The sequence below is a fragment of the Pelophylax lessonae genome, assembly GCF_965119305.1.
Source record: "Pelophylax lessonae genome assembly, chromosome: 1".
NCBI classification, from domain to species: Eukaryota; Metazoa; Chordata; class Amphibia; order Anura; family Ranidae; genus Pelophylax; species Pelophylax lessonae.
The window spans coordinates 270,856,322-270,868,759 of record NC_138768.1 but is presented as its reverse complement, the minus strand read 5'-3'; the positions used below and the strand labels follow the sequence as shown (position 1 = coordinate 270,868,759).

Below are 12,438 nucleotides of genomic sequence, written 5' to 3'. Positions count from 1 at the left end.
TGCTAGAATATTTACTCTCACTCTGATGTGCATGGCAATACCTCACGTGTGGTTTGATCACCATTTACATGTGTGTGCGGGACCTACACTTGCATTTGTGTGTGAGCACGGGGAAACAGGGGCACTTTGAAAAATGTTTTATTATTATTCATTATATTCTATTTTTTTTTTTTTTTTACACTGGCTCTTGAACTGCATTCCTTGTGATAACATGGGTCGTGATAGGCTCTCTTTACTGAGAGATCTGGAGAACCCAGGTCTCTCCTCTGCCCTCAAAAGCATCTGATCAAACCGAGATCAGTTTGATCAGATGCTTTACAAGCCGGGAAAGGAAACTGAAACTGGAAGTGGCAAAATCCTTGTTCTTCTGGTTACATATACCGTTCAGATGACAAAGGAATGGAAGTTCCTCCTTCATCTCTATGGTGTGCCTTCCTGACCACCAGTTTCAGTCTTGGGCTCTCCGGTGGAACAGGAGAGTTGGGGAAGGCGGTGGAAGGCAGTGGGAGGGGGTGGTGGACAACCCTCCACCACATGTAAAAGCAATCCGGCAGTTGTATAGTGGAACCGGGACACAAACCTAACAAGAAATTACGTTTCCATACCTTGGTGCTTGTGCCTTCAATGTAAGCAGAGACAATGTCCATGCTCAATTTGGGCTTATCAGATGGAGGTACAATTGTGGCCATCTTCTTTAGCAGGTTTGCTAGATCAGCAGAAACTGTACTGGTTTTGTAGCTATCAAATTCTGGCAGAGTCTTTGGTTTGAAGTACTCAAACAAAATAAGTGCATCTTCCCAGAGCAGCTCCACCTAAAAGAAAAGAAAGTTACACAGGTACCAAGCTAAGAGATTGGTTAGGCATCCACAACGGAGGCTAAATATAATAAAAGCACAGTATATTTTTACACCACCCTGAGAGCAAATTGACATGTTTGCAGATTCCCATTAAGGCATTCCCATGTTCCTCAAGTACAACAAAAAGAATAAAAAAAAGTAATCACTGTGTCCCCTTTTAGACATAACCCCTTCCCTGTTAGGCAAGACTTCAGTTTTGTAGCAAGCCATACAACACAAGACCAAAGAGCGGACCCATTATGTACTTTGCAAAAAGTATTTTACAGGTAAACCAAAATTCCCATTTTCTTTATCATACCCCACGGGACACAGAACATCTTCATAATGCTTATGACAGGGATGTACCAAAGGACTAAATATGAGGGGAGGGCAACTCCGCAACACGCCCCAAGAAAACAAAACAGAATAGGAGATAACCAGCAGAGATAACATAGCAGTCTACAAAACAGTGAGTCTCCTCAGCATCTCTAAAATCCACCTGGTAAAATATTGTAAATTTATGAACCAATGACCAGGTAGCAGTCTTAAAAAACTTGAGCTACTGAAGCTTGATCACGAATACCCCAGGAAGCACCTACACAGTCTTCCTTGGGTCCTCAGGTAGCACAAAGAGGGAATCCGATTGCTGAATTGCAGCAGTTGACTACAGGTAGTCTTCTCCCTCTGAGTCTGAGGCTTGGGACAAAAACAAAGGCATCACAACGTCCTGTTAGAGAAAGAAAGCAGAAACCACCTTAAGTAAAAAGGACAGCTGAAGTTAAACGACCTTGTCCCTGTGGAGCATCAGGAACAGTTCCTTGCAGGAAAGTGCAGTCAATTCCAAAACACTGTGAGCCGAAGCAATGGCAACCAGGAAAAAAAACGTCCACGTTACATGAACTAAAGGAAGGTCAGTGATGGGTATAACAGAAAGTACCAAATGAGATCCCAGAGTCAACAGCATCCTGACAAAGAGAGCAATACACGACACCCCATACAAAAGGCACACGCTAAGGGACGTGAAGCAATCAGCCTCTGTCAGGGAATTCCTGTAAGATGGCTGACTCAGAGACGTGCACATGGTATTGCTCACAGAAATGTGCCCAGGCACGGGCATGCTCGCAGGAATGCGGTGGCCACAGCGCGTACACAGGAGCACATCCACAGTCAATGTTGGCACCAGATGGCCTACTTAAAGGATGCTTTAATACAGTGTCAGTGCTGACTGGTCTTCAGCTGTATCCCGTGCCTTGATCATGCTCTGTGAATATTTCCTGATACTGACCTGGCCTGCCTCTGACCTGATCTTGGGTTCTGCCTGTATTGCTGCCTACAATTCCCTGACCTCAGGTCCATCCACGACTCTGCCTAGACTTATGATTCTGTACCTCGCTGCCCCTGGCTTCCTTTATAACCTTGATTCTGCCCCTGATTTGGCTCCACGCTATTACAGAGTGCCAGCACATTGGCTGCAGTCCTTCCTGACGCAAGCTCGAAGGGAGCATTAGTGGACTCTGCCTCCCGAATCTACAGTACAACCAGAGTTCCCCTTTAACCTCCACTGGTTCTTCTCGCTGTTCTGCTGTTCCTGACCAGATGTTCTACTGGATCTTCCGCACCTGCAGTCAGGGTTCAACATCTACCGACACTCTTGTTTGTCCTGTCCCTTGGCATTTCCAGTAGTGCGTGGGCTGAAGGTACAAGGAGAGGCCAACCTCGTCACTTCAGTCTCCTACCAAGTAAGTGACACTCTGGGCCTGGGGGGGGGGGGGGGGGGGAGACCGCCAAGGCAAAAATCTGACTGTCAATTGTACTCAAGGCTTACCACACACAAACGCTCACTTGGAGAAGGGCAAAGATACAGCCCAATACAAGGATGAAAACTCCTAGCCTCACACAAGGCAATACAAGATTTCAAATTCCTGTGGTAAATCATCCTAGAATTCACCTTTTTAGTCTTTAGAAGGGCAGGAACAACAGAATCAGAGATTCCCCTGTCTCTCATGACTGGCTTCCAATGGCCAGTGACTGTAAAGGATGAACAGGGCCTTGATTGTCAGGACCTTCTGATGTGACAATCTGAAAGGACCCAAGGACTGTACACTGACATGTTCAAAATATTGGGAAAGCGCATTCTTTTAGGTTAAGCTGGGGGTTACTAGAATCATAGGAATTCCACCAAAATCCTGCGAAGCAGATGAGGTAGAAGCTGCAACGGTGGAAAGGTATAAATTAGAGTATCACCAGAGATTCCACCACAAACACCTGAGGAGCGCTACCCAAATATGTATATTGGCATACAACAATGGTGTAAACAATAAACTGCTATTAGAGTAAATAATGGAAACAATACAAATCGTGCTAACAAAATAGTCCAAAGTGTGACTGGTGAATCACCAATGTGCAATAAACGTCCATATTAAAAGTCCATAAATAAAGGTGCAAATGTGGTGAAATGAATTTCAAGCTCTAGAAGATGTGAACTGTGATTGGAAGGTGCAGGGTCCCACCACCAGCTTAGCCTCTTACCAGAAGTTGAACGTTAAGGGCATATATGAATATGACCGCTCCAGGAGTCATGCAACCAGGTGGAGGGATTCCCAAAAACTCAGAAGGCACTTTAACACACTCGTGCTCCCTAGACTCTTACCGGACAAAGCCAGACAAGAAGCTTGGAATTGCGATGATAAGTGATCCTGCCGAGAATTACTGGACTCTAGGATGGCTGCTGTAGTTGCTTGTGTCCAAGGGGAACAGACCCAAACAGAAAGCCTGATGGTCAACGATCCTGCCAAAGGTGACTGGACTCTGAATGGCTACTGTAACTTCTGTGTCTGGTTGACCTCAATAATGGGGGACACAACATAGGGGACCGCCATAGTGCATTATCAAAAGTAGGTTTTATTGAAAACAAATGATTGCACTTACAGTTATGACGACAATTATTGCGAGTTCCCTCAAGGTGGAGCTATGTGGCGGGGTCAGCCTGCAGTGCGGACCGCTGCCTTAGTCTAGTTGTGATGACGCGGCGCCTCCTCTCTGACGACGTTTCTCCCGATTGGGCATCCACTGAGATAGGAGGTGGAGCCAGCGTCATCACTACCGCCTTTAAATATGCCCTTTAGACAGCGCTTCCGGGGTTCGGGACCCTCCCATTCCTTCCTATGGACTGGCAACCGATCTTACTTACATTTAACTACGACCAAATCAGCCTTAGGGGGATGAAGGGAGCCTTAGATATCGCCAAATGTTGTTATGATGTATATTACAGTCCTGAGGGTCTAGATGTCCACCGGAAGTGCTCGCTATATTCATTTCCTGCTGTCCCATGTCTATGACGCTGCTGTTTACTAGGGGCACTTCCGCTGTCAGCAGAGTATGCTCTCTTCCTTTTAGGCATAACAGCCAATAAGGAAAAAAAAGGGGAGGACAATCTCCACCTCCTGCTTAATGTGCAGAAAGCTGATGTGCCGCATAGCTCCTCAAACTTTTATATCTTTGCAGCGAAATAGATGGGAATCTTAAAAAACATTCAAACATTCAAACCTTTAATTACAATGCATTAACCAGGCTTATTAACTATTTGTGGTGTATAATGTTATATGATGCTAATGTAAATAAAAAAGCTGTGGGATAAACTAGTGAGCCTCCCAACAGCTCAAGTATATAAAGACTCAAAATCTTAAAAAGAAAACTTCCAAAAATGGAGTTAAAAATTAATATTTCCAGATGATTCTAAAAATTAAAAACTTAAAATATATAAAAAATATAAAAAAGGAGGAAAAAACTTGGATAGTTAAAATTCTTCAATGACATGCTAATAGAATACCAGGAAGGAATCCTGGTATCAAATTTTGTGGCTGCATGGAGAGACCCACATGCTTCTAAATAGTAGAGGAAACATGAAGGAGGTGGGTCAAATTTCCAGAGAAGAGACCATGGGGCATAAATATCAGCTGTTATTAATGAACGCATTTATGTCCCATTCAATGTTGTGTCCTAGGGGCTGGTAACTTCGGAGCTCGTAGATCCAGAAGATTTCCCTTCTGGAAATTGCTCTTTTCATATTACTACCTCGCCAGTGGGGTTGATACTTCTCAATTACAATAATTTTCAGTTTGCCAGGGTTTTTATGGTGGTGAGTGGCGAAATGCTTCGAAAGACTGTGACCAGGGAAACCTTTTCGAATATTGGCCAAATGCTCGCCTATTCGAATATTGGCAGTCCTAATCGTCCTCCCCACATATTGCTTACCACATTCACAGGTGACCAAATACACTACACCCTTGGTGTGGCAGGTAATAAAATCCCTGATGGGGTAGCTTTTTCCTGTAGTGGTGGAGGTGAATTGCTTGGTCTTGATGGTGGTGGCATTTAGACAAATGTTACACCTCCTACAGGGGAAGTAGCCTTGGAGGTCAGGAAAAAATTTGGGAGTTAAGGGTTTTTCAACCGGATTCCTTGCTATAATTTCTTTTAAATTCCTCGCCTTACGAAAGATCATCTGTGGTTTAGATGGAAGAGAAGGACCTAATAACGGGTCTTGTTGCAGGATTCCCCAGTGCTTCCGGAATATATGATTCAGCCATCGGTAGTGGCTGGAGAATTGCGTTGTGAAGGCAAACTCAAACCTTCCCATAGCATCTTTTGATTTCTCTTTGTCCTTGGGAATAGATAATTCAGATTGTTTGCAGGTTGCAATTTCTCGTATCTCTCCATCTAATTCATTCCGGTCGTATCCCTTTTCTATAAACCGATTCTTCAGAAGGTGGGCTTGTGTTCTAAAGTCTTCATCTTCTGTACAATTGCGCCTAATTCTTCTAAATTGCCCTTTAGGCACCGATTTTAACCACATAGGGTGATGGCAGCTGTCAGTAGAGATGAAGCCGTTTCGATCTGTCGGTTTTTGGTATGAGCTGGTAATGAATCCTTGTCCTTTCCTCCATATTACAAGATCAAGGTAATTAATGGAGGTGGTACTCCATTGGTAGGAAAAACGTATGCCCCAGTTGTTACAATTTAGCTTCCCCATGAACTGGTGTAGGCTGTCTTCCTCTCCTTTCCATATAATCAAGGCGTCATCAATATAACGCCGCCACATCACTAGCTCATTCGTTTTCTCCGCGAAGATGTTCCTATTTTCCCATAAAGCCATAAACAGGTTGGCGAGGCTGGGGGCAAATTTTGCCCCCATAGCCACGCCAGTACGCTGTAGATAGAATTGTTGATTATGGTAAAAATAGTTGTGTTCCATACCAAATTGAAGAAGTTCTAAAATGAACTTCTTCTGTTTAAACGGGATGTGATAATCTTGGTCTAAGAAAGTGCTGACAGCCTCGTAGCCTAACTCGTGAGGGATGACAGTATACAACGAGGCCACGTCGGCTGTGACCAATATCACATTCCCTGGAACTTGGAGTTCAGTGATCTCTTGGATACACTGGGTGGTATCTTTTAGGAACGCCGGTGTCTCCTGAACTAACGGCTGGAGGAAATGGTCGACATATTTCCCTATCCGAGATGTGACCGAGTCAATGCCACTGACTATCGGTCTCCCGGGTGGCTTTATCAGGCTCTTATGGACCTTCGGTAGGTAGTATATGGTAGGAATACGAGGTGCAAGCGGTATTAGGTATTCCTTCTCCTTTTTGTTTAAAATGCCATCCTCATGACCTTTTAACACGATGAGTTCTAACTGCTTTTTATAATTGCAGGTAGGGTCCTTCTTTAGGATTTCATATGTGTTCCTATCAGACAACAGATTCTCCATTTCTTCCATATAGTCCTCTTTCTTTAATAGGACTGTGCCTCCGCCTTTGTCCGCTGGGCGGATCACCAAATCCTTTTTATCGCATAGAGCCTTGATGCCATTCCAAAGATCTTTTTGTGGTTTGATGGAAGCATCTTTTTGTTCCAACTCCTTAGAATAACATCTCTGAAAATCTTAATATGGTGGCTAGATTTCCCCGAGGGGTTGAAGAGGGAAGCATTCCTCAAATTTGTAGATATATATGTAGGCTGACTATAGGAAACATAGTTCCTCTCGTTAGCCTTATCGAGGAAATGACGTTTGATGTTAAGTTTTCTGATGTATTTATGTACGTTTAAGAACGTCTCGAACTTATTTAGAGATTTTTTAGGGGCAAATTTTAACCCTTTCCCCAGGGTCTGTTTTTCTGAGCTAGTGAGGTCAATCCCACTCAGGTTAAAGATGCCTCCTATCTCTACTTGTTCTTTTTTCTTGGACGTTCCTTCCCTGCAGCCCCTGGCCGTTTTTTTCTTTTTGCTTTGGCGGAGCCCCGGCCTAAAAAGAGCAATTTCCAGAAGGGAAACCTTCTGGATCTACGAGCTCCGAAGTTACCAGCCCCTAGGACACAACATTGAATGGGACATAAATGCGTTCATTAATAACAGCTGATATTTATGCCCCATGGTCTCTTCTCTGGAAATTTGACCCACCTCCTTCATGTTTCCTCTACTATTTAGAAGCATGTGGGTCTCTCCATGCAGCCACAAAATTTGATACCAGGATTCCTTCCTGGCATTCTATTAGCATGTCATTGAAGAATTTTAACTATCCAAGTTTTTTCCTCCTTTTTTATATTTTTTATATATTTTAAGTTTTTAATTTTTAGAATCATCTGGAAATATTAATTTTTAACTCCATTTTTGGAAGTTTTCTTTTTAAGATTTTGAGTCTTTATATACTTGAGCTGTTGGGAGGCTCACTAGTTTATCCCACAGCTTTTTTATTTACATTAGCATCATATAACATTATACACCACAAATAGTTAATAAGCCTGGTTAATGCATTGTAATTAAAGGTTTGAATGTTTGAATGTTTTTTAAGATTCCCATCTATTTCGCTGCAAAGATATAAAAGTTTGAGGAGCTATGCGGCACATCAGCTTTCTGCACATTAAGCAGGAGGTGGAGATTGTCCTCCCCTTTTTTTTCCTTATTGGCTGTTATGCCTAAAAGGAAGAGAGCATACTCTGCTGACAGCGGAAGTGCCCCTAGTAAACAGCAGCGTCATAGACATGGGACAGCAGGAAATGAATATAGCGAGCACTTCCGGTGGACATCTAGACCCTCAGGACTGTAATATACATCATAACAACATTTGGCGATATCTAAGGCTCCCTTCATCCCCCTAAGGCTGATTTGGTCGTAGTTAAATGTAAGTAAGATTGGTTGCCAGTCCATAGGAAGGAATGGGAGGGTCCCGAACCCCGGAAGCGCTGGCTAAAGGGCATATTTAAAGGCGGTAGTGATGATGCTGGCTCCACCTCCTATCTCAGTGGATGCCCAATCGGGAGAAACGTCGTCAGAGAGGAGGCACCGCGTCATCACAACTAGACTAAGGCAGCGGTCCGCACTGCAGGCGGACCCCGCCACATAGCTCCACCTTGAGGGAACTCGCAATAATTGTCGTCATAACTGTAAGTGCAATCATTTGTTTTCAATAAAACCTACTGTTGATAATACACTATGGCGGTCCCCTATGTTGTGTCCCCCATTATTGAGGTCAACCAGACACAGAAGTTACAGTAGCCATTCAGAGTCCAGTCACCTTTGGCAGGATCGTTGACCATCAGGCTTTCTGTTTGGGTCTGTTCCCCTTGGACACAAGCAACTACAGCAGCCATCCTAGAGTCCAGTAATTCCCGGAAGGATCACTTATCGCAATTCCAAGCTTCTTGTCTGGCTTTGTCCTGTAAGAGTCTAGGGAGCACGAGTGTGTTAGAGGGCCTTCTGAGTTTTTGGGAATCCCTCCACCTGGTTGCATGACTCCTGGAGCGGTCATATTCATATATGCCCTTAATGTTCAACTTCTGGTAAGAGGCTAAGCTGGTGGTGGGACCCTGCACCTTCCAATCACAGTTCACATCTTCTAGAGCTTGAAATTCATTTCACCACATTTGCACCTTTATTTATGGACTTTTAATATGGACGTTTATTGCACATTGGTGATTCACCAGTCACACTTTGGACTATTTTGTTAGCACGATTTGTATTGTTTCCATTATTTACTCTAATAGCAGTTTATTGTTTACACCATTGTTGTATGCCAATATACATATTTGGGCAACGCACCTGATTTTTTACACCATTTTACACCATTCACCCTAAGGTAGCGGCACACCCCAATCCAAATCAGCGCACTTTCCTACCCAACACAAACACCTGAGGATGCCTGGTCCCAAATACAAACCGGTCTAGTTTCGTATTGAACCTGGATGCCAGATAGTCCACATCCAGAGTGCCCCACCATTGACAGAGTTCCTCCTGGTGAAGGGCCCACTCTCCCAAAGACAATTGCTGATGGCGGAGGAAATCCGCTTGCCAATTTTCCACTCCTGGAATGCAAACAGCAGACAGGGCAAGAATACAAAGATCTGTCCAAGACAGGATGAGATCCACTTCCTGCTGGCCCACCTGACTTTTGGTACCTTCTGGATGATTTATGGATGCCACTACCGTGGTGTCCGACTTAACCCTTACAGTGAGACCTTTCAGAGGTGTCGACCATTGCAGGAGAGCCAGAAAAGTTTCCCTTCACTCCGGAATGTTGACGGGCAATGAACTTTCCTGCAATGACCAAGTTGCATGTACCGCAAATTGGGACCCAAACTCCACCCAAACCCATCAAGCTTGTATCCATTGTTAATAGCCATTACTACATAGGTAATGCTTTCATCCCCAGCTAAACTAAATCTCAGTTGTAATATCTGCTATTTAGCTATGGATGCTGTGGGCAGCGATCTCCCACATATAGGATACCTCGTAATCTCGCTGCCAGGGCACTCTACAGTTCCAGGACAGTAATCTTCCTGGAAGTAGATTCCCAGAAGGCTCCGCTGTAATTGGCAAAGTTTAGGCCTATGAGATCCTGTAGATTGGACTGGTATGTGCCTCTGTTTGTGGAAATGTTCCAACCCCTCTTACACCGTGTTCCCTCTGTGTGTGGTGTTTTAGGGCACAGGAGTGGTCAGCCATTTTGTGTTTCATTCACTTCTATAGATTCTTGTCCAAACTGCTCAACAGTATCTCTCTGACTATTCAGCCATCTTGCCTTCCACGACCACTAGCTGAGCTATCTTCTTACCATCGGGGCACAACAAGTACAGGGGCATGAGCTATTTTTGGGGGTTTCTGTCTCTTTAGAATTGTGGCATAGGCCAACACTCCTCTCAGCTAATTGGCCACTTTACGCTGGGTTGCAGGGCTTCATTCTTCAGCAAGCCTTGGCTTCTTGCAGGCGGAGAAGTGAGGATGACAGTGGGGGCTCCCAGATTCCTTCACCAGGTACGAAATTTCCCCCTGCAAAGTTTGTGCTAGAATGGCTCCCTATGGATCAGATTAGCTCCAAATCCCTGCCCTTATACAGGCGGTCCCCGGGTTACAAACATCCGACTTACAAACGGAGGGAGACAACAGAAAGTGAGAGCAAATCTACCCCTAGGAAGGGAAATTCACTCCTGAAAAAGTCTCCACTGAAGCTTTATCACTAATCCTTGTTTCCACAACAACCCAAAATTTTCAAAATACAGTTGTCATAGAAACAGAAAGTTGGGTGGAATCTTCTGAACAGGGGTACAGACAGCAAAACAAATGTTTCAGGGGTGTTAACCCTTCTTCATGCTAACCAAAAAATTTTAAAATTATTCCTTTGGCTGGAGCTAAACTTAAAAAATGTACCTGTTCCGACTTACAAACAAATTTGACATAAGAACAAAACCACAGACCCCATCATGTTTGTAACCCGGGGACCGCCTGTATAGTATCTTTACTGTTTCAGGGGCACAATCCTCCTCTTTCTTTGTGTCAAGTAATGAATAGTCTGTAGCCATTTTTGGACTGTGAGATAAGTTCTCAGGAGTTCCCAGTAGCCCCAAATGTCTGAAATGAAAACATGAGCACTCTCCTCCCCCTCCTTCTCTTTTTTGGCGTCAGTCAATGTCAAGGATGCCTACCTACACTTCCCAATTTTCAGGCCTCACCAATGATTTCTGCACTATGCAGTGGAGGATCACCACTACCCGTTTGGGGCATTGCCCTTCAGCCTGTCCATAGTCCCCAGGGTGTTACCAAAGTGTTAGCTCTGATTCTGGAGCTGTTGAACCCACGAGGGATTCCCATTATGGGATACCTGGATGACTTGCTCCTTCCAGAGCAATCACATCGAAGACTGATGCACAATGTCAAGATTAGGGTACAAGCTCTGGAGTGATTAGTTTGGGTGCTACACCTTCTAAAGTCAGCCATGGTTCCAAGGTAAAACTAAACATTCTTAGATTGAGTCTTTAAGGACGTCTTGGGACTGCGGGTGATTCAGCTGGCCTCTTGCACTGGTCTGGCTGCCTTTAGGGGGCTTCCTGTAAAGGTGCAATCAGACCATGCCAACGTGGTGGCATACATCAAGGAGGGACCAGAAGTCATGCTACTCAGGAAGAAGCTGACTTGATCTTGTCTTGGGCAGAACTTTCTGGCAATCTTTGCTGTCCACATTCCCTGAGTGGAAAATTGGCAGGCATATTTTCCAATAGGTAAATCTAGGGGAATGGGCCCTTCTTCTGGAGAAGTTCTCTTGGTGTCCAGATTTAGCAACAAACTGGATAAGTTTGCGTCTTGTGGCAGGAATACACTGGCAACTTCCTGGGATCAGTTTTCTTTTATCTCTGCCTTCCCTCTACTTCTTCCTCACAGGATAAAGGTTGAGGGTGTTCCATTTATTCTGATCAGATCACTCTGGACAAGATCTTGATATGCAAACATTATAGACCTCCTGGAAGCAAAGTCCTGGGCTCTTCCAGAATGACTGGACCTCCTGCCTTAGGGTCTGATGATATATTCTGCTTTATGGCTGCTGGCTTCAATGGCATAGCTGTTGAAGCTCAGGTTATGAGGTACAGAAGCATTTCAGACTCTGGTGATTTCTACCCTACTCAGGGTAGAAAGTCAACCTTCCGAAGGTGTACCATCAGTAAGGTTTATTTCACTTGGTGTTAAATTCATAAGTTGTATCCGTTACAGTATGTTGAGGCATATTCAAGCTTTTTCCAGTCTGGTCTGTGATGTCCTTGCTTTTGAGTACTATCGAGTACAATGCTCTTCAGCCCTTCACGAACAAACTGCCTCCTGCTACAGACAAATATTTAAAATTTGGACATTTATAAATCCAGAACAGCTACTGCCATTTTTCTGCACCCGAGTTCGTAGGTTTTCGTGCATAGTTGAGTCCTTGTTTCCACGTCTTTTGTACAAAACCATAGGAACTGGGGTGCGGAAAAATGGCAGCAGGTGTTCTGGACTGATGAGTCAAAATTTGAAATATTTGGCTGTAGCAGGAGGCAGTTTGTTCACAAAGGGCTAGAGAGCATGGTGGAGGTTCCTTGCAAATTTGAGGCTGTATTTCTGCAAACAAGGTTGGAGATTTGGTCAGAATCAATGGTGTCCTCAATGTTGAGAAATACAGGCAGATACTTATCCGTCATGCCCCCACAGAGACCTGATATGAACATAGAATCTGTCTGGGATTAAATGAAGAGACAGAAGGATTTGGGGAAGCCTAAATCCACAGAAGATCCATGGTTAGTTC

At 44.2% G+C, this 12,438-nt stretch overlaps 1 protein-coding gene across 1 annotated transcript in view; it reads right to left on the bottom strand.

The window, feature by feature from the left end:
- The window catches only part of CABIN1 (calcineurin binding protein 1), a gene marked incomplete at its 5' end in the record, with an annotated part of 455,669 nt that overhangs the window by 318,354 nt on the left and 124,877 nt on the right, over positions 1 to 12,438 (bottom strand). The window contains one exon of the mRNA XM_082243930.1: positions 606 to 812. Within this exon, the coding sequence (XP_082100056.1) occupies positions 606 to 812 (207 nt within the window). The remainder of the gene's footprint in view (positions 1 to 605; positions 813 to 12,438) is intronic.